The following is a 21,524-nucleotide window of genomic DNA, read 5'->3' as shown; positions in this document are numbered from 1 at the left end:
CCCTCACAGACCAATGCTGGATCTGCCACAGACACATGTGGCACGTCCTCCAGAGTGGGGTAAGTGACAGAAAGTGCTGGGTGACAAAGCACCAGCCCAGCCCCACCTGCCCAGGTGGTTCCTGACAAGCCCCTGTAGGGCTGGGAGGTGCTGTTGGAGCAGGGTCTGAGCCCACCGTCTCTCCCTTCAGGATGGAAGCTTGGGCTCTGCCCTGGCTGCCCAGCTCTGGACCCCTGGTGTCAGCGGTGTCAGAGGTCCACGAGCCCCTGGCAGTGGTGGTGATCCCACAGCAAAGCCCTTTCTCCATACCGGGAGCAGCAGGGCCCCAGCAGCAGCTCTTACTCATCACCCCCCAGGCAGTGGCCCGGTCAATGAAGATCCCATCAATTAAGGGAGCTCAGAGAGCAATTCACAGCAAAATGTTCACCCTTTGATGTGTTCTTGTCTCTAACTGGCCTGGAAGGTTCAATTAAGCCTTTGCAGTGCCTAGGTCTGTCTCTCATCTTTGCTGAGCAAGCCAGAGCACAGCCAGAATGAAAGGGGCTTTTGCTGCTTGCAGCGATGTTCCCTGCAGCCCTTCCTCTGAAACGTGGCCCTTTGATGGGGGAAACCTGCTCCAGCACCACAGAATGTTTGATGGTGTCCTCTGGTGCTCCTTCAAAAACCAGCAGCCGTGGGCCAGCTCACGCAGAAGCATCTCACTGGGAGAATGAAGCAGCAGAAGAAATAATGCAGGGGCTGCGATTTTTTTCTGGTTCCAGTAGTTTCAGGTGCAGCTCTAGGACCACACGGGGCTGCTGAAGGCTGCGTGCTGAGGGGGTGGAGGAAGTTACCAGCTCTCACAAGAGATGTCTGAAGGGTAAGGGCCAGCCAAAGCCAGGTTCCTGAACTCCTACAGAGATCCAGGTGTGTCCAGGATGGGACCCAGCTCGTTCCAAGGCTGCTGGCCGTGAGTCCTCTTCTGGGACTCTGACACCTCTGCCTGAGGTGTCAATCCTGCACATCCCAGGTGTGCAGCTGTTGCCTGGCCAGGATCCAGCAGGGACAATGTCCCACCAGCAGCCAGAGGAGCGGTGATACAGGTTTGTGTCTGCCCTGCCTTGCCTGTGTCCCCAGGGAAACTGGGATAAGAGGCTGGAGGGTGGGAGGCTGCCCAGCCAAACTGATGAGTGGCACCTGCAATGCCCAGGGAAGGAAATGGGGATTTTCTTGGCAAGAACTTGGCATTAACACTTTTTTTTTTTTGCTTAGTGTGGTCCAAAGGTCCAGCCCAGGAGAAAATCCTCTCTTCTAAGGATGTTTAGACAACACCGATGTGTTCTTCCAGCAGCTCCAATTCCACCATCCCTACAAACCACAATGCTACATCCCACCTGAGTGTCCCTGCCCAAAACCCATCAATGCCTGGGAGCCACAAGCACCATGCTGGAAGGTCCACAGCCAATCCTCTCCCGAACAGCAGCTGTGGTTTTCGCTGTGTCCGTCCTGTTCCAGGATTCAAACTGCTGGCACCATCACCAGAGAACAGGGGCCTGGATGTAGCTGCTCCTGCTCACCTCTGGCTCTAATTCTGTACGTGCAGTTTCGCTCCTGGAAGTCCAACATGACCAGAGCAGCATTCAGGGAATCCGGGATGAAGGGACAGTCCTGAGGTGGAAGCATGAAGCTGTCTGGAGACAACAGGCATTTACTGCCTCCCAGATCCTCCTCCTGCCCCAGACAGATCCATCACCCCGTGCCTTAGGAATCTGCTGAGGACTTGGGACCAGCTCCAGGCCAGGAGATGTCCCAACAGCTGCCAGCAGCACCAGGACTGCATCAGGTGACACCCAGCAGTTGGAAATCTGTGTTTGTCCCCCTGCAGGGGCTCATGGGCAGATTCACCAGCAGCATCGGGGGGGAGGGGGTGGTTTGGCACCTCGAGTGGGACTTCCCAGCTCGCAGAGCCCTGGGGACCCCACCTGCTGCGGTGGGTTGGGGGTGGGCTGAGGGTACCAAAGTTAGACAGGCACCAAAGTGCTGGGCCAGAGCTCCTGCATGGCTACAGGCACCCACAGATGGAAAACATCCAAAAATGGCCTGATCTATAGCGTTTAGATAAGGTTAAAAGCTTTTTATATGAGCTAAAAATGGCATCAATCACACAGCACCTGCAGCAGGTGGGAGGTGCCCACTCCAGCTCAGCTCCATGCCCCAAACACGCAGGAAACGTCAGCCTGGCCATCTCCTTGTCCATGTGCCACCACCGTGGGGTTTCTCCGCGCAGCCAATCGCCCAGAGCTCTGCGCTCTGGGGTGGGGGAGCCCCGGGAGCGCAGCCCCAGCTCAGCGCTGCCCTTCCTCCCCCGGGCACGGCCCCGCCAGACCTTCCCACCACTTCCTGGAGCGCTGGGTTCCTCCGGCGGCTCTCGGGCTCCTTTACCCTCACACCTTCGGGGCTTTTTAGCTACTTCTCCTGCCTTGAACTGATCCCACCTCGGAGGCCAGCGAGCTGCATGAAAACTTTTCCTGAGGCAGCACCTCCAGCTGCTCCCCCGCAGCTGAGCGAATCCCGAAGCCAGGATGGAGGCTGCCACCTTTTGGCAGAATCGAAGAGATTTCACATCGTTCATTTCTGTTAATTAAACGATGCAATTGAATACCTTCTGCATTATTACTCAATTGTGACGCTTGCAGACTGGCGAGTAACTCAGTTATCTAAGTTTGCATCTGACTTGTATTTTTTTGGTCTGGATTTAATGCGAAATCTATTTTATGTCAAATTTAATCTCTTCCGGGTTTGGGTTTTGGTTTTTTGTTTCCTTAAACCCCAACCCCAATAACAGGGCCCAGCAGGACACAGCAGGGGTTAAATAGGAGGTGAGGGGCCATGAAGGGCCCCTGGGCTGGATGCCAGCAGTGCCAACCCCAAATCTCACCAGAAAAAAAAAGGAAAAATCAATCTGTGGGTGATTCCAAATGGCTAAAAATGAAGCTAATTGTGGAGAGGAGGTGCCTTGCAGGGCACTGCCGCACCTCACAAGCTGCAGAATGAAGGCTGATGAATTTCCTGAGCTGGCCGTGCCCCTGGGATGCTTTACCACAGATGTGCAAACAGCTGATAGGAAAGCAGATCCTCCCAGCACACAGCTTCTGCCCTTCCCACCCACAGGATCTCAGGATATCAGCACAAAAACTGGGCAGGAGCTGCTGCCAGCCCGGGCTGCCGGGATGCTGACGGATGTGGTACCGCCCCAGCGACCTCTGGGGTTTGATCAGAACAATCTTTCTGGGCTTGCAGAGCACCCAAAGAGCAGCTGCAAGTTCTGCAGAAAGAAATTTTTGTGCAACATGGACATCCTGACTGCGAGGTGTCCCCTGGCTCCCAGAGATGCCTGTCTGGCTTTGGATAATTCTCCCACGTGGTGGCCAAACTCTGAGTGACGGTGATATCCCAGAGGGTGACAGTAGCCAGCCTGTGCTCCAGCAGGCGCTGTCCCCAGCAGCCCCATATTTATGGGATACACAGTGCCCATAAGTGCCTAAATAACAGCAGGATTAAGTCTGATGCCCTGAGGCAGCCCAGCATGCCTGGGCTCTGTGCCCACCTGGGTGCAGGGCTGAGCTCCAGCTCCCCGACCTGCTCCTGTGACACCCACACCCACTGCTTTGGCCCTGCCCCACTCTTTGGCACAATTTTGCACCGTGCCACAGGCGAGTGTGTCACTAATCTCATCCTTTTCTATTGGTGGTGCATCTTGGAGTTTATTTTGGACCGTTTGGAAGTTAATTAGTTCAGCAAATGACATTAAGGCGGGGGACAGCTGCTGCACAAGGCTTTGGGCAGGCAGGATGGCCTGGCTGTGGCTGCTTTCATTCCCAAGCAGGCAGAGCAGGCAACGGGACAGAATGCGACATGTGCCAGGTCCCCTGTGAGGTCCCATGCTCATCTCCATCCCTCAGGGCTCCACCCACTCCTGCCAGCATGGTGGCCATGCCATGCCATGCCGTGCCGTGCCGTGCCAGGCTGCCCTGCCAGGGCAGGGACCTCTGCCCAGCAGCTCCTGGCCCTGCCACGCTGGCCCGGCCACTCCATTTCACGTGGCTATCACAGCACGGGCTCTGCAGCAGCTTGTCCCCACACGGGAGAGCCAAGTGGCACCTCCTCCCCACACCCCTCCAAAGCCCCACCAAGCCCCTACCTTGGCCTCGAGCCGCCTTCCCCAGGTCGGTGTGCGAGCAGGGCACTGGAGAGGGCATCCCCGTGGTGGGCGAGAGGATGCAGCCGCTCCGTGCCCGCTCAGCTCTTTATCCCCAGGGCTTAGCTTCCTCCTCGACGGATGCTCAAGGTCAAGGTAGCAGCCACCCTTCCCGGTGGTGTCTTCTACAGGTGGTGGCACCCGGCACCGGGCGATGCTCGGGGCAGGACCTGGGCAAGGTGGGTCCGGGTTCCCCCGCCGGCCCCCGCCGGTTCCAGCCCGGTGGCTTTTCTCTCTTTCCGTTCGCTCCTCGCCCCTTCCTGCCCTGGGTCTCGCTGATCTTCCTTCCTGTCAGCGCGGGGCTGGTGACTATGCAAATCGAGCTGAGGGATCCGCCAAAACCCAGCAGCGTCTGACCCCCGGAGCCACAGCCGGGGCTGGCCAGGTGGGATGCTCTGTGCGCAGACACTTCCCCGGCTGCGGATGCTTTCTCCCAGAAGCCACAAAACCGGCCTCAGCAACACCCAGACTGCTGTGAATTCCCTTGAGCAAAACCAGGATCTCACCCCAGCCTGGGAGAGCCGAGGGGTTTTGCTACATAACCCCCTCACTGGCCAGGAACGCTGGGAATATCCCATGGAAGAGGCTGGAGTTGCAGCAGCTCTGCCCTTGCTTGGGTTGTGCAAAGAAATAATTCCATGAGTAAATTCAAGTCGTGACTTGAAAGAGTAGAATAAAAGGGTAGGGATAGCCTGCCTTTCCTCCAAAGCCCTTCTCCTGTCTTTGCTAAATGCTTCCTGGAATTAGGATTTGTCTCCAAAGAGCTGGATCCCATCCCACCAAGGAGCCAGAGCCACCAGCGCAGCAGGACCGGCGGGATCTCCCCTCCCCAGCTCCACACAAGCAGGTGGGGTTGGTCATTATTTTCCATTTTTGTTCTACAAAATCCTCAGTTTGTAAATCCTATAAAATTTCACTGGCATTCAGGCAGATGGTGGCTAATGGAGCTCTCATGGTGGAGAGCTGGTGGGGGTCAGGGTGGGCTCATGGCCACTGAACTGTGTTTGGGGAGGAGAGGTGGGGGCAAGCAGGGATTTGGAGCTCCAGACACCACTTTGGGCTATGTGTCTCCCACAGCTTTGCTCTCTGCCCATCCCAGGCTGTGCCCAATAAGGGATTAAAATCTCTCTTCTGGCGAGTTTTCGGTCTGTTGGTAATTTCCCGGTCTGGAGGGTGGTTTCAAGAGGAGCTGGTAAGTCCCAGCAGCCAATCCCTCACATCCAAAATGACTGTGCAGAAACCCCAGTCAGGGCTGTACCTCCTGCTTTCACAATTCAACATTTACCTTAATTAACACATCGGAAATAATTCTTTGCCACTGTGTATTACGCACCCCTCACACGTTTTCTGGCCTGTTTACTGGATTCAACCCCAAATTTCTCAAAGTATTTATTTACTAAACTTGACCTATGGAGTTCCCGGCAGGGTGGGTTTGACCCCAGCCCCTCTGGAGCTCGCAGGGGAGGTGAAAAAAGCTCCAGGGGTGACTCTGTTTGTTGACTCGTGCAGTTGCTTGGCAGGAGGGTGCTCGGCGATGGATCCTCAGCTCAGACCTGCACAGTCACCTGCCTGGGGACAACGAAAGGCCCCAGCTCTAGAGGGAGCAGCAGGACGCTCCTGGGGAACAGCCATGTTTCCACAACACGGAAAGGTAGAAAGACCTCACAAGTCTGGGAGGCTTGGGGGAGTCCCCGGGGAGGAAGGGACACAACCCCGAACCGCCTCCCAGAGGGGTACGCGGTGGGTCTCGGGTTTTGGGTTTTAAGCCGGTTTCCTGAGGAAGGAGCAGGCGGATGGGATGGGATGGGATGGGATGGGATGGGATGGGATGGGATGGGATGGGATGGGATGGGATGGGATGGGATGGGATGGGATGGGATGGGATGGGAGAGAAGCCCCACGCAGGCGGTGGCGGCGGTGGGCGGGGCCGGGCACTGGTGGGCGGGGCCGGGCACTGGTGGGCGGGGCCGGGCACTGGTGGGCGGGGCCGGACGGGGATGGACATCTGAACCCCGCGGGACGGGCGCGGCCGAGTGCAGTCGGGTGGAGACGAGCGGAGCCGAACACAATCGGGTCACGCCGAACAGATGAACGCACGCAGGTCCAGCCTAGCCGACTAGACCCGAACCGAGCCGAACGCAGCCGGGCCGAGCCGATTGGACCCGAACCGAGCCGGGCGTAGCCGATTGGGCCCGAGCAGAGCCGAGGTGAGGAGCCGTGTGAGGGAGGACGCGCCCTCTGCCCCCTGGGAGCGGCGATGGCTCCGCAGCCGCTCCGCTCCCTCCCCGGACCGGCGATGCCTCCGCAGCCGCTCCGCTCCCTTCCCTCCTCCCTCCCTCCCGGGACCGGGCCGGGGGCTGAGCCGCAGCCGTGCGACTTCTCTGCTTCTCGCCCCGTCAGAGCCCCGGGACCGCCCGCGCTTCCGCATGGCCGGGAAGAAGCTGATCGTGGTGTTCGGGGCTACCGGTGAGTGCCCGGGGGCCGGCGAGGAGGGCGAGGGGCGGAGGCGTCGGTGATGCCCGAGCGCCCGGGAGGGTGAGGAGTGCGGGGAGCGAGCGGCGGGGCTCGGTCCTTGTGGCAGTCGCGGGCTCCGTCCCGCGGCCCCAGCGCAGCCCGGAGTCCCGGGGACGCGGGGCCCTGACCGGCTGCTGCTGCAGGGGCCCAGGGGGGCGGCGTGGCCCGGGCGCTGCTGGACGACGGCACCTTCAAGGTGCGCGCGGTGACGCGGAGCCCCAGGAAGAAGGAGGCAGAGGAGCTGAGGCGGAGGGGAGCCGAGGTGGTGAAGGCAGATCAGGACGATGAGGCATCGCTGGAGCAGGCCTTGGCGGATGCCTACGGAGCCTTTATTGTCACCAACTTCTGGGAGCACTGCAGCAAGGAGAAGGAAATTGAGCAGGTACCTGTCCTGACATTAACTGGGACCACGAGCAGAATGATCTGGCAGGGTGGATCATGAGTAGCATCAAAGTGGGGACAGCTCTTGGAGCGGCCATGGCAGCCCTGATGGTTTGAGTGACCAGTCCAGAAAACCCCAAGGCCTCACAAACACCACGTCCCAGTTCTTGCAAAGCCAGGACTTGTTCCCTGTTCCCTTGCAGTTGCATGACATCAGGGTCTGGTGCCTTCAGGGAGTTGTTAAATTTGTTATGGAGAGCACTTCCCAGGAGTTGCAGTAGCAGGAGTGGGAACACTTGGCTCCTCAGAGCCTTCCCAGGGCAGAGCCAAGACTGTCACTGCCTGCAGACCTGTAGCTCTCTGTCCTTGCAGGTTTGTGGCCAAAATCCTGCAGTATCAGAGATCCCAAGGGTGGTGCTCACCCCAGGACAGATTCTGCAAGATGGCAGAGTTCCCACACCTGGATGGCAACAAACAAAAGATAGGATAGGTTAGGGCAGGTATGTTTGCCAGGCAGATTCTTTATGCTGCTGTTTGCATGTTTGGTGGAGCAGTGAGCTCCAAACCTGGAGAGTGTGTGGTCTTTCTGAAGTAGGGTGGGGTAAGGAGAGGATTTGGCTCCACCTGGACAAGTCACTGTGCTCAGCCCTGGTCCCAGCTGAGGGCTGGTGGGAGTTGGATCCTCCCCAAAGGGAAGAGGGGGTGTGGGGAGGATGGGGATGTCCCATTCCCCTCTTCATGGCCGGTTCCTCCCTTCACCCAGGGACGGCGTCTCGCTGACCTGTCCAAGCGCCAGGGTCTGCACCACGTCGTGTTCAGCGGCCTGGAGAACGTGCACCAGCTGACGGGGGGCCGGCTGGAGGTGCTGCACTTTGATGGCAAAGGCGTGGTGGAGGAGTACTTCCAGAAAATTGGGGTTCCTACCACCATCGTCCGGCTGCCCTTCTACTTTGAGAACTTCCTCTCCATCTTCAAGCCGCAGAAGGCCCCGCAGGGAGACACCTTTGTCCTGGGTAAGCAGGAGCTCTTGCTCTGTGGGTCACTGTCCTGTGACTGTCCTCATCTGCTCCCACTGTGCAGAAGCTGAGGGGTGGAGGGATTGCCAGGGCTGTGGGCTGGTTGGGTGAAGAGACCTCTACCAGCTGAATTATATATATACACCAGCTGGTCTTCAGACCTGTTCAGTGGCCTGCAAGAAATCAGCAAGATCCAGGACCTGTTTGTGGTGCTGAGGGCTGTTCTGCAGATCCCCAAGTGCCTCTGGACACCCCAAATGCCTGCATTTTGGATAGTGGAGGTGGTGGGGCTGCAGATCAGGGGAGTCACAGTGCTGCTCTGGTGTCACGGGCTCTTAGCTCAGCCCTGCACTCCTGCCTTGCCATGCTCTCATCCCTCCCTCACCTCATGTTCAGAGGCTGGGTGCTGAACCTGTACCTGTACACTGTACCTCCTCAGAGCTGGGCTCCACTCCAGCTGGGATCAATCTCTCCATACAGAGCTGCCCATGGGGCACACCCCAATGGATGGGATGGCTGTGGAGGACCTTGGACCTGTTGTGCTTTGCCTGCTGAAGTCCCCAGGGGAGTACATTGGCCAAGTGATAGGACTCAGCACGGGCAAGCTCACCGAGGCAGAGTACGCTGCCATCCTCTCCCAGCAGACGGGCAAGACTGTGACAGCCAGCAAGGTAGGAAGGGTCCCTTGGTGTAGGTGACGTTCCTGAGGGACTCATAGCTCATTTTGGTACAGCCCAGCACTGGTGTCTAGGGTTAGTCCTGCTGCCCCTGGGTGTGGCACAGCTTGGCACCAAAACTGCCCTGTTGGCATTGTCACCAAGCTCATGCTCATCGAGCACACAGATGTGCCCGGGCAGGTCTGTGCGTGGCTCCGAGGGATAACTGAGCTGGGAGGTATCCCCAGGAGCCGGGGATGGGCACCTACACAACAGATCTCTGCTGGGTGCCCTTCCCTTCAGCAGGGCTTCCCTCAGGGCTTTGCTGTGTCACCATTACAAGAGACTTGGCCTCTGTGCTGTGCCACCGTTAACAACACCCCTGGCCACTCCCTGCCCCTTTGTGGCTTATTTTTAATCTTTGTTTGCATTTCAGTTGTGCCTCAGGCAATCAGTACAATGGATAAGGGGTATGGCTGTTCCCTACTTTGAGAACAAAGTGCATTTCCTTAGAAACAAAGCCCCACTGCTGCTCTCTGCAGGTTCTGCTCTCCCAGAAGCACAGTGATCCAAATACCCTGTGATTCAGGCAGGGAAGGAAGGTTTTGGGGTGCCAGGTGGCAACCTGGATTATCTCCTGGACCACCCAGTTTCTAGAAACCCTCAGCCATAGCTCTGGTGTGAGGAAGGGCTCTCTCATAGCTGCTCCAGGCCCTGGCCAGCTGTGTGCCAGAGCTGGGTGCTGGCCCTAGGCTGCCTGGGCTGGTCCTGCCAGGCAGGGCCACATCCTTTGCCCAGCCCCAGCAGCAGTGCCTTGCAGAGCCCTCCTCACCAGTGGCGATGCTGTAACAGGCTGCTCTAACAGAGCCCTCACCACATCACCTCACAGGCTCGGGGGGAGCCCCAGCAGCCTCTGAAAGAGTTTTTTTCCCCAATTCTCTTGGCAGATCTCCCCTGAGGAGTACGAGAAGCGGGACTTCCCTGGGGCCAAGGAGATGGCTGCCATGTTCCGTTTCTATGCCCTAAAGCCAGACCGCAACGTGACCCTGACCATGAAGCTCAACCCCAAGGCCCGCACCTTCCAGCAGTGGGTGGGGGACAACAAGGATTCCTTCTGAGCCTCCCCTCCCTCCTCTTCCTCCCTGGTTTCTGCAGCAGGTAGAGGGACCTGGCCGAGGAGGTGAGGTGCCCTGAGCCCTGCTGCCTTCCCAGTAGTGCCCCAGGGAGAGGCTGATCCTGCCCAAGTTGGCGAGAGCTTGGCCCACAAGCTGGTCCATGTGTGTGCTTCTGCACTGTGGTTGAGACTATTTAGGCAGCTGGGACAAGAGGAAGGGCTGTACAGCACAGGCAGAGGGGGTGGCAGAAGCGCTACCTTTGCACTCTGTCCTCAGGGAGGTGTTACTTTTTAGTCATTCTGGGTGTTTTAGGGTGGTGGGGCTTGTTTTCCCAGGATCACTGCTTTTCCCAGGCAGCTCTGAGCATAGGGCACCATGTGGGGGGCTGGAGGTGTGTACCCCTGGGCCCCAAAGGCAGTGCCTTCATGGCAGGTATCCATGGCCAGGGCTGCTGCAGGCTCCTGAGCAAACTGAAGACAGAGATTCTCCATGGATGGCCTTTGGGCACCACAGGTGAGCCACGAGAGATGGAGGCTTACTGTCACCCCAGCAAACAGGGACTGCAGTGACTTCTGTGAGTGAGTGTAACACAAAAGCTGAGCTTGATTCCTCAAGTCATACAGCTCTGGCCATCATCCTTGGGCTCCTAGAGCTAATTTCAAACACTACAGGCTCCTGGAGCTAATTTCAGTTACTGTCCCTATGAGTTGAGATAAAACTCAACTTTGTCAAGACTATCCAAAGTTCAGTGGTAAAGCACCCTCCCCCCCCCACATGCCTTAAGTACTGCTCAGATTGGGCAACTCTGTGTTTAAAGTCAATCCTACCCCCAGCAACGTCCGAGCCATTCAGCCCTGTGCCCCCCTTGTCCCAAAGACCTTCATTCCTGTTACCAGGAGAGGGAAAGGGGGTGACAAACCAGGTGGAAGAGTAGACAAGGCAGCAAGGCACAGCATGTGTTAAATATCTTTATGAAGTCCATCTTATTTACATGGGTACAGAATCACTTTACAGAAGTTTAATCAGGAGGCAACGCGTGCTTTATTTCAGCAAATTAAGAAGGGCAAGACTACAGCACGTCCTTGTTTAACTGGTGTTTAACTGATTAGTGTGGGCTGATGGTACCTGCACGGTATCACAAACACAGCAGGCTACAGTAACCATGGAATACTCACTGCAAGAGCTCAACTGCATCTGGAAGGAGTGATCCACCTCACTTGCACTCTCACACATGTAAAACAACGATGCTTTGACCAATCCTTTATGCTATGGGTGTTGCACTAAGGTAATAAAAGACTTTTGTCCCCCAGCTGACAAAGGGCTCAGTGGTCGACTTGTACCAGTTCAGAAGCAACAGCAGTTGTGTGGCAACTTTAGTTACTTGGGAGATAAACCTGAGGCAAAGTGCAGATTCCATCACTGCTCTGTGCAGGCAATCAGCAGGATAGAGAAAGCCCAGGGCTACGAGGGAGCCAGGCCAGCTGGGCTCAGACAATGCCCAGCCACAGGGAGATTCCACTTGGAGCTGTGCAGGGCAGCAGGGCTGTCGTGAAGACAAGGTTAGACCTCCCTGACCCACCAAGTCTCCTGGGGAGTTCAGCAAGCACATCTGGGATTCCAAAGGGCACCTGAGTGAGCAGCTAGTGGGCTTGGGCTCCACACAGCAAACTGCTGCTCTGTGCTGCAATATTTATTTCACATTTCCTCTGGTTTGGATTCTAAATAATACTTCAACTTTTACCAAATAAGCTTGCAGCAGCAGTAGGGTTGTGGAGCAGCCTCCAGAGAGCCACACTTCTGCAAAGCTGGCGTTTTCCTTCACTGCCAGTTCCTGGGACAGTGGGTGGGGTTTGTATCATGATGAGTGTTGGTGCCTCGGTGGTCCGTGGCCTCTCCAGCTGGATTCTTGCTGTGCTGCTGACTGACATCCTGTGTTCTCCAGAGCCTGGCTGCCAGAAAGATTCACCCCCAACTGCACAGATGACCTGCTGCTGCTGGCTCCTAGTTCCCAGTAGAACGCTTTCCTGCAGTTGAAGTGAGGAAGGTTAAGATTTCCTGGCTGTATCAGTACACAGCCTGCTTTGGGAGCACCTCCCCTCCTGAGCTGCTGACACTCTGTCAGCCTTACAGCACAGCCAGGTTTGAAACCTACAAAGATGCAAAGCTGAGCCCCTGGAATCCAAGACTCTGTGTCTGTCGTAGATGATTCCAAGTGTTGGTGCTCCCTCACAGTAGGTCAGCACCAACTGGAGGCACCTGAGTTACACTGCAGCGCTGCATGGTGGGGTTTGCTGTGCTCTGTGACAAAGGCTGCCTCCTCCCTGGTGCTGTAAGCCCGTGGCAGCGGGGGAATCTAACCTGAGTGTGCCACCACCAGTGGCTCTGCAGCCCATGATTTGTGTGGCAGAAGCCAGTCCCAGTGGGACCAGCTCATGGGAACATGCTCAGTGCTTGGAACTGGGCACAGCTACAGCAGCAGAGCTGCAGGGGAGGCCAGCCAGCTCCCCAAGGGTGCACCCAGCATCTGTGCTGCTGTTTGCTGCAGCAACAATGCAGTTTAATCCCTGGCTTGTTGCTCCAGGTCCCAGGGGACAGCTAGGGCTGTGCACACCCACGGCTGGAAGGCCTGAGGCTAAGTGAGAAGCAACGCTGTGGTGTTGTGCTTCCACCTCCCAAGAAGTGCTCAGTGTGGGGGAAAGACGACAGTGAAACACAAGAGGCCTCCTACCTCAGATGGGGTGTCAGGAGGTAAACATTTTCTTAAGTTTGGAAAGGAATCCCTCCTTGTTCTCCTCAGCCTCAGGCCTATGCCCGCCTGCGTCAGCGCTAGCCTTGGCCCTGCCACCTGGATACAAACAGCAAAGGGCCGCAGTCAGAGACATCTCCCACCAGGACCAGAAGGGTGTTTTAGACAGGGAATGGCCAAGAGAAGGCAGCTGGTTGTGCTGCACCCTCACGTCCAGGGCTGCACATGGCAGCAAGCCACAGGACTGGATCCCTTTGCAGTGGAAGCACTGCAGAGCCTGGATCCCAGAAGCGGAACAGCTCAGGGACTGGGCTGTTCCCTTCCCCTCTCCCCAGCCCTCCAAGTGGCAAGGGAATTCTTGTGCTGCACAATTGAGTCAGGCACCCCACAGGCTTTGGAAACAGGTACTTGGAATTGAGAGTCTGCCACTAAGAACAACTGGTGAACTTGATCACAGCCAGCCAGGTTATAGGGTTAAAAAAGGACTTTATAGGGTTAAAAAAGCTATACTGGTGGTCCCTGAAACAAGTTCCTCCTGTTTCAAGGTTGTGTCCTTGCAAAGCAGTGCAAAACCACACCAGGAACCTGATTTGTGTCATTGCAAGCAATGCTCAGACAGTATCAAGCACAAAATTAACTCATGTAGAATGAAAAAGGCTACAAGTATTTCAGACCAACTGTCCAGATAAGGAATGTTAAAACTGTCCTGTATGAACAGGTCCTGAGAACTCGTTTGTCCCTCCAGAAGTGGCTATAATGAGAACAAAGGAGACCTCTTTGCTAATCTGCTTTTTTTCTACAGTAAAACCATCAATAACAAGATCCCAAACACCCCCTCAAGCTTTCTTTGTGCACAGAGAACGCGGAGTCTGGCGCTCCCCATCCACGCAGGGCTGGGTGCCGGGCTCGGCCTGATGCAATGGAATGAAATCCCGAGGCAGGACACGCCTCCCTCAGCACAGCCTGTCTCTACACTGCAACCTACTGGCGTTGTTTTAACCCACCTTGCTGCTTCGTCATGGTAAAAACCAGCAGGTTTGCTTTTTAAAAAATTAGTTTGAAGAGTGGTTTTTTTTCTCTTTGGCACATAAATGCCTTTAAAAAGCTGGAATGGAAATTCAGTGCTCAGAGCTCTCTGCCCTTCCCCCAAGGCTGACTGTTATGTGGGAAAGACATAATTTCTGTGTTAGGAAAGCACTATAGAACAGACAATTGGGAAATATTTGGCAGATGCTGCCTTCTAATATCCTGCACTTAAGCCTCTATTCCTCACACTTTGGCATGTAGTAGAGCAGACCCGAGTTCCTGGGATCATTCAGCAGCTCCAAAAGGCTCTCACCTTTGCCTAGTCATAAATGTCCTGTTTGGTTTCAAACAAAAATCCAACAGGCTTGAAGTTCATTGTTCCAATTAAGCAAAGAAAAAATTGTTTTCCAGTAGCAAGAGACAAAGCTCCTTCCTTAACTATTTTACCATGTGTTGTGCCTTTAGCTGCTGCCTCTTCCAAGCACCTCACCCCTGAAACTTAAAACACAATTGCTGAATCTCAATTTTCTATCTGGAGCTGGAGAGCAGCTTCACAAAGCTCCCAGCTGCCTTCACTCCTCCCTCACACTGGACGCTGTCCACTGACCAGAGCTGACACTGGCACTAGTGGACACTCCTACCCCAGGTTTCCCCACATGCACAGAGCTCAGGCTGACAGCAGAAACCCCCATCAGCATTCCAGGAGAAACAGCCCTGCTGTGCTCAGAAGCACACTGGATTGGGATCAGACAGGAAACTGGCCTGAAGCACATTTGCTTTTCCTGCCTCTGCTACCAAGGCAAGTTCTGGCACAGGGGAAGCAGGGAGCAGGAGGCATTCATCGGCAGCTTGTCTGCACCCTGCAGTACTCAGTGCCTGCTCTCTGTTCACACGTGGATTTGCCCAGTAAGTACTGGAATACTGGGAAAAGGCTGCTTCCCTGCTTTGTGCTACGGCCTGTTAACATCACTCTAGAACGATTTCCATAGTAGGAGGCTGTGCTGCCACACAGCCTCACCGTGACCCTGGCTCACCTTGCTCCCCAGGAACGCTCAGGATGCACTCTGCAGTGCCACAGCAGCTCCCCAGGGAAGGGGCAGGAGTTCCCCCCGCTCACCTGATGCTGTGTTGGTGACCCCGTTCACGGTGCCGTCCACGTCGGCCTCGTCCTCGGCGTAGCTCATCATTAAGGCTCGCTGGCGATCCGTCAGCCTCCTGTGGCACCAGGACACAGGGGTTAGGGATGGCCTGGGGACAGGGGTCCCACAGCCCTCCCAAACCTCCCCCAGCAGCCCCCACGGGAGGCAGGGACTGGAATACAATGTGTAGGAATACACCTGGAATCCCAATGGTACTCTTGAAATGAGCCACCTATAAGGAATTACCTATAAAGAATTCTCAGTGGAAGAAGAGGGACAGGACCCACTGCATTTCACCTCATGGAATTTTCGCAACTTCTAAACAACATTTGTTGCAACAAGTTTTTAAGATTTCACAGGAACTTGTTTTAGCTCTACTTACTGAGGAACTTTTATCTTTATGTGGATGTAGTGGTCTCCGTAGCCATAGCTGTTGACCTTGGGAATGCCTTTCCCACTCATTCGAATTCTCTGGTCTGGCTGAATACCAGGGGGTATCTATAAACACATGGGCGTCACATTTATTACTCAAACATTTATATAATAACTACACATCTATAAAAATTATCCTCTTCTCCAACAAGCTTCAAAGTGGGATGGGAGACCGCTGATATGCTCATCCCAAAAGCTAAGCCAGTAATGATGGAAAAGCTTTTGAAGGAATAAGTAAGCCTGTAGCTAAGACACAGCGTGTAGCCCTCAGATGGGATTTGTCCAGCAATCCCTTTCTTTCCCTGTCCCTACACAGCAACAGGAAATGAGCTGTAACCACGCAGATCACAAACTACCCAAGGCTCAATCCTGAAGGAGTCTGAAATACAATACTGGCAGACTTAGGTTTTCCCCACCTTTGCAGCAAAGGAGAAGCCTCTGCTGTGCCCCACTGATTCCTGCCCAGTGTACTGGTACTCACCGTGATGTTGATTGTCTCATACAAGCCTTGACACCGGGCTGTGCCTCCCAGCACAGCCTGAGCTACTGAAATCAGGAGATCTGAGTGGATATCGGCTCCGTTTCGTCGGAACACAGAGCTCTTCTGAACCTGCAAGGCAGGCAAGTTCCAAAGAGCAGTGAGCACACTGTGTTCTGGTAAACTGCTCCCAAGGGTCTCAGAAAAAAGCTATACCATCCCCAAAGTGCATGGCTAAGAACTGTGAGTTAATATTTAGTCTTCTAGTAAAACAAAGATCTTGACATAATCTAATTAGCCTAAGGATTGGAAAGATCCCTGCTTCCTACCTCAGGAACTCCCTCTCCTAATCCTGCTGTTAGTTTATCTGTGTCACTGTGGTTCTGCAGAGACAGACACTGCCTTGTCCAGCACCCTGAACAGGGGAAAGCCAGAAATGAGGAGGAAATGAAGCACCTTTGCAGTGGCCTCAAAAGCTGGAAGAGAATTAAACCCTCCTGCACCACAAAAGAGGTGCTGAAAATAATTTTCTCCTCAAGACAGATGTGTGTGGCAGGATTCTGAGAGGAGAAGAGGCCCAGCTACAGCACAGGTGGCAAAGCAGCCCCAAAGGTGGATCTGCAGAAGGGCACTTCACCAGGCAACTCCCACAGCTCTCCTCAGCACTGCCACCCCTGCCAGCAGACAGCTCCCTCACATTTCCAAGTCAAAAACTCGAGGCATGAAGAACTTACTCTGCATTTTGACTCACACTACCCTAAGGGCCTGGTCCTGGAACAAGCAGCAATTCTTCATCAACAGATTCAAAATTACCCCCTTTGCTACAATGCAGATCTCCTGCTGTCTCAGAAAGTTCACAGGGATCTTATTACCTCAGCTGTTCCAAAGGATCACTGGCTCTTCCTCCTCTGCCCATTCTGCAGTCCTTTCCCAGGCAGTTGGGAAGGGAGCAACCAACTTAAATAATAAACCAGTGCAGGATACATACCCTGAACGTAATGAAAATTTCTTTCTTCCCCACAGGCATCCGAACTGTCTGCCCGTCCTCAACACCTGCAATCAGAACAGGAGGGAATGCGACCTTGGGTTATAACCCATGTGTGACATGGATAGCTACAACTCTTGCCAATCCCAAAAGCTGGCCACCACAGCCCAAAGGATGAGGGATCAGCACATGTTTATACCTCTGAGGTGATCCCTATGCCCCAAACAGGATTGTTACTTCAGTATCTACAGAACTCTTTACAGAAATGCATTGGATTAAGGAACACAGCAGCCTGCAAAAGCTGCAGGAAAATTACAGGCTGCTCACCCAGGGTGGTCTCAAAGAAGCAAGTCTTAGTCCCATCACTAAATTCTCCTCTCTGGTGAGGAAGGCCATCAGCACACCCCTCTGAGCCGAGCCAAGGCTTTCAGGATTCCCACCCTCTCCCCAGGCTTTATCAAGGACAAACGAAAGACCCATGGCAACAAAACCTTTGGAGATTCACTCTTCAAAACCTGCCTAGGAGGACCCAGGCAAGAACCAAAGCTCAGGAAGGGCAAAGCAAACATTTATATCCATGGCCAGAAGGTCCATCTCATCACTAGCCCGTTCCATTGCCAAGCTCTCAACCTGCTTTGGTTTAAAGACCATTTCTCTGCAGCAAAACGTTTTACACTGCTCCCCCATTTGTACCTGGCAGTGGCAGTAAATAACTACAGTTCTTTAAGAGAGAGCAGCAGACAAGTACAACACTGACCAGCTGGCACAGGAACCATCACTGTCTTCTTCTGCTTGGTCTGCCCCGTGCCCCGGCACACGACACAGGGCGTGGTGATGATGGAGCCGCGGCCGCCGCAGCGCCGGCACGTGGAGCGCATCACGAACGGGCCCGTGTTGATCGTCTCCTGGGGAGGAACAAACACACATTGGGCAAATAATGAGCACTGAGATGGGACTTTTCACACAGCACGTTTGAGCTCTAATCACACACACTCCCTGTCAGGACAGAGACATCCTTCAGCAAGGGCTGGAGCAGAAAGCTGGCTCTGAAATCCAATCGCCATCGCATTCCGATTTTCACTGAACACCACCACTACTGCAAGTGTCACGTGGTGAGGGGAAGGAAAACACACCACCCTCCACATCTAGGCTTTAATATACAAGGAGGAACAAAGCTCCTTACAGTCCTACACACGTCTGTGTTCTGATGAACCCAAGGACAATCCACTTACATGAATTACTGCCAGTGTCCAGGAAAACCTTATGGTGACTAAGCTCTGGACTGAACTTTGAGAGCCGCCCACCACGCTGAAGCACACAAGCAATCAGATGCATGGAAACCCAAAGCCTGCAGCTCTAGCATTACCTGCACCTTCTTATTTTGTGATTACCCTTGGGTTTTCACCACCTTCCTTGACCCCCAAAGTCAAAAGATACCCAAGGAATTGGGTATCTTTATTGCCCCAGGAATTTCAGAGCTGTTACATGATATTCATATGGTTTGTGTGATGTGCAGTAGCAGAGGATCCAGCCTGAAGGCTCGTGTTTTCAGCTGGGCACAGCACTTTTTACACAAAGAAAATCTTCCTAGTGCCTATTAGCATCAAGCTGACATTAACTCGGCTTTACCCGACATAAGCTGATGAGTGTGGTGAGAATTTTTCACCATGGAATGAAGTGACTCTCCCCAAGAAGGGAAAGCACAGCAGAACTGGTGTCCTGCTCAGCACTTACCATGCCTGTGCCATTGCAGTAGTGACAGCGCTGAGCTTTGGTGCCAGGTTCATGTCCTTTGCCATTGCAGCGCTCACAGGAGTCCTGGATGTTCACCACGATCTCCTTGTTAACACCTTTTGCAGCTTGGGTGAATGTCAGTTCCATGATATACTGCACAGGAAACACAGATATAGATCCATGACTGAGGTGTGACAGGCTCTTAAGGAGACTGAGAAGAGTTTAGGCTAAATACCAAACAATGCTTAAAATAGAAGTCATTAGTAAAGATGATTGATCAAAAGAGCAAATTCTTATAAGAAAAAGGTAATTTTTAGTAAACCAGGAGTACCAAACACCAAACACTTCTGAAGACAACACATGAACCGTCAACACTTAAAGGAGCATTTAGCTGCAGCACGAAGAACAAGACAGACTTCGTTTTATTATGGGCCTCACTGCAATGTGAAGCTAATTAAGTTGCAAAATTAAGCCAATTAAGCAGCCAAATGTATTGCTGGAAGGCCTGGTTTATAGTTACAAAGTATTTTGTGGGTTTTAGCATTACAGATCAAAGCAGGCATATGTAAATCAACCTGCAGCAGAAAAGGTGCCTCTACAGTGATGGAACTGCTCGGCAGCACTAAGCGGTGTCAGTAAACACCAGAGAAGTAGCTCAAGCCCAGAAAATATATCCTGTCTGGAGGTGTGGGGTGTGTTTCTGCACAGCTTAGCACAGCTATGAGACTCTCCCCCCATGCCATGGGACACTCACACACTGACATTCCCAGAAATAACTCCTTGCTGAAGCTCTCACTCCCAGAGCGCTCTGTGACAGAAGCTGGGGAGAGACACTGGTTTGAGTTTCCCATTGCATTCCTAAATAAAGGCACCTCCTACCTCCTGTGGTTGGTCAAAGACACTCTGAAAATCGCCAAAAGAGGATCCCGAGAACTCCCCGAAGATCTTCCTGAAGAGCTCCTCGGGATCGATGGAGGGGCCGCTGCTCCAGTACTGCCGCCCCGCGCCAGCGCCGGCCCCCGCCGCGCCGGCCTCAAAGCTCGCCGTCCCGTAGGCATCGTACTGCTTCCTCTTCACCTCGTCACTCAGCACCTGGGGGCAAGGAATGGGGCCATCAGGGCATTGTAGGATCCAGGAGAATCCCTGGCTCTGGTCTCAGACCTTCCTGCCATCAAGAGGGCTCACCCAGCTCTTAAACCACGGGAGTTAGGGACAAGCTGCTGCTTCCATGGTGTCTCTTGGCTCACCAGCAGAAAAATGATGGGATCTTACTAATTTATAAAAAGCAGGAATAACTTGTATTAAGCAGCTGATTATTATTATATCAGCTGAAGAGTGCTGCAATGAAAAAGCAGGGCTGGGGGAGCACAGTGAAAGTCCCTCTGTCTCAAACACCTGCTGACAGGTTTTTTATTTGATTATTTAAACTGCCAATAATTCTATGGAAGTGACATCCATGCCAGTCGCTACTAAGGAACAACAAAACTGAAAGAGCCCGAAGCAGCTAAATCAGATACTTGGACCAAGTAATTTCTTGGGACAGACGGGCTCCAGACTGAAGTGCATCAAAAACCAGCCATGGTTTTACAGGAAATGTTTCCCCTCATCTACCTCCCAATCTTTCCTCCTTCTCACCACAATAAAATCCTGCTATTACCTCATAGGCTTCTGCCAGCTGAGAGAACTTCTCCTTCGCTTTGGGGTCATCCTTGTTTGTGTCAGGGTGGTATTTCTTTGCCAACTAAAAACAAAAACCAACTATTAGGGACAGGCAGGAGCTATTTACTTTAGCATAACTCACATGCCAGGAAAAACACATGAGGCAGAGCCTGGCATTCACTAGATGCATTCCCGGCAACTAAAACCTTTCATTTTCCTTTATCAACCCAAAACAAGGAACTACAGGAACTGCTCCTAATCTTTGCAGCAATCCCAGATCCTTCTGGAAGGAGACACGCGATGACAGCACAGGCAAACCACGCTTTGGAAGAAATCCCCAAGGCCATGTGCTGAGCTCTCCCACTGCCACCTCCCCTTGTCTCCAGCGGCTCCAAACACGTGGATCTCAAGGACGGATTTGTTCCGTACCACACCGAAGGAGCAGTGGGCAGCCCCGGCTCCTCTCCCTGCCCACGGGGCCCTGTGCCCGGCCAGTCCGGACGCACCTGGTAATAGGCCTTCTTGATCTCCTTCTGCGTGGCGGTGCGGGGCACCCCCAGCACCTGGTAATAGTCCTCCTTGGCGTGGGCCGCGCTGCTGTGGAAGGCGGCGGCGGCAGCGGCAGCAGCGCGTTTCGTCCCTGCAGGAGAGGAGGGAGAGGGACCGCCGTGAGGGCCGGGCCGGCGGGGCGCGGGTCTTTTCCCCCGCCCGTGTCCCTTCCTCCACACGGCCCGGCCCGCCCGGCCCCGGCGCGCTCACCCGCGGCGCAGAGCCCGGCACGGAGCAGCAGGAGGCGGCGCGGGGCGCGGGCGGGCGGGGCGCGGAGCCCGCGGAGGAGCAGCAGCAGCGGCGGCCGCGCGTTCCCCGCACCGCGTCCCGCGGCCGCCCCGACCCAGCGCGACGCGCTCCCGGCCGCCATCTTGGCCCGCGCGCGGCGCTGCGCCTGCGCACCCCGCGGCGGGGACGGGCCGCGCATGCGCACAGCGCCGCGGCGGCGGCTGCGCCATGGTCACGCATGCGCGGGGCTGGGCGGGTGGGGACGGGGCGCGGGGGCGCGCAGCCATGGCGGGTCCCGGGGGGAGCGGGCAGGGAACGCGCGGGGACATGGCTGGGGACAGCCGGGCACGGCCCCCTGTGAGACCCTCGTGCAGCGGGGCTGGGAACCCTGCCCTCTGCTTTGTCTTCGCGGTCTGCGCCCTTCCAGGGCTGCTCTTCTCCCCTAGCAGGTGAAATATCTGATAGAAGTGGAATAAATGCTCTCAAACTACAGCGACTGCAGTGTCACAGCGCCCACACTCACACAGCACCCGCCCTGGCACAGCAGGCTGGCACGGCACCCACCCTGACACAGCGCCCACACCGAGGCAGCAGCTTTTCTCTGGAGGGGAGGAGGACGATTCGTGCCA

At 54.8% G+C, this 21,524-nt stretch overlaps 2 protein-coding genes across 3 annotated transcripts; one reads left to right on the top strand and one right to left on the bottom strand.

Annotated features, from left to right (window-relative positions):
- The first annotated feature begins 6,274 nt into the window (after positions 1-6,274).
- On the top strand, positions 6,275-10,753 carry NMRAL1 (NmrA like redox sensor 1). The gene is made up of 6 exons (XM_082291984.1): positions 6,275-6,444; positions 6,638-6,703; positions 6,895-7,133; positions 7,896-8,145; positions 8,629-8,819; positions 9,752-10,753. Exons 2-6 carry the CDS (start codon positions 6,664-6,666, stop codon positions 9,920-9,922), a joined length of 891 nt encoding a protein of 296 aa, XP_082148110.1. The 5' UTR covers positions 6,275-6,444; positions 6,638-6,663; the 3' UTR covers positions 9,923-10,753.
- A 120-nt stretch (positions 10,754-10,873) lies between these two features.
- DNAJA3 (DnaJ heat shock protein family (Hsp40) member A3) lies at positions 10,874-21,059 on the bottom strand. 2 transcript variants are annotated; one of them, XM_082291982.1, is made up of 12 exons: positions 20,878-21,059; positions 20,625-20,758; positions 20,117-20,200; positions 19,339-19,551; positions 18,460-18,612; positions 17,483-17,630; positions 16,729-16,793; positions 15,744-15,872; positions 15,213-15,328; positions 14,809-14,906; positions 12,648-12,764; positions 10,874-11,943 (listed from the first exon to the last, which is right to left on the bottom strand). In XM_082291982.1, the coding sequence occupies exons 1-11, from the start codon at positions 21,035-21,037 to the stop codon at positions 12,661-12,663; spliced, it is 1,404 nt and encodes a 467-aa protein (XP_082148108.1). In that variant the 5' UTR covers positions 21,038-21,059; the 3' UTR covers positions 10,874-11,943; positions 12,648-12,660. The 2 variants fall into 2 exon arrangements, with proteins under 2 accessions (XP_082148108.1, XP_082148109.1); XM_082291983.1 differs by lacking the exon at positions 12,648-12,764.
- Positions 21,060-21,524: the final 465 nt, after the last annotated feature.

This window comes from Coloeus monedula, assembly GCF_965178545.1.
Source record: "Coloeus monedula genome assembly, chromosome: 16".
Taxonomy (NCBI): Eukaryota; Metazoa; Chordata; class Aves; order Passeriformes; family Corvidae; genus Coloeus; species Coloeus monedula.
The sequence above is the reverse complement of the archived record's forward strand: the minus strand, read 5'-3'. Positions and strand labels throughout refer to the sequence as shown.

What these genes read in the sequence shown, in the direction of transcription:
- DNAJA3 (XM_082291982.1), bottom strand. Translation starts at nt 21,037, where the DNA reads ATGGCGGCCGGGAGCGCGTCGCGCTGGGTCGGGGCGGCCGCGGGACGC. An exon ending in TCAAGAAGGCCTATTACCAG is followed by an intron (nt 20,201 to 20,624) that starts GTGCGTCCGGAC and finishes TTTTGTTTTTAG; the next exon opens with TTGGCAAAGAAATACCACCC. An exon ending in ACTGCAATGGCACAGGCATG is followed by an intron (nt 17,631 to 18,459) that starts GTAAGTGCTGAG and finishes GTTCCTCCCCAG; the next exon opens with GAGACGATCAACACGGGCCC.
- NMRAL1 (XM_082291984.1), top strand. Translation starts at nt 6,664, where the DNA reads ATGGCCGGGAAGAAGCTGATCGTGGTGTTCGGGGCTACCG. An exon ending in AGGAGAAGGAAATTGAGCAG is followed by an intron (nt 7,134 to 7,895) that starts GTACCTGTCCTG and finishes CCCTTCACCCAG; the next exon opens with GGACGGCGTCTCGCTGACCT. An exon ending in AGACTGTGACAGCCAGCAAG is followed by an intron (nt 8,820 to 9,751) that starts GTAGGAAGGGTC and finishes TTCTCTTGGCAG; the next exon opens with ATCTCCCCTGAGGAGTACGA.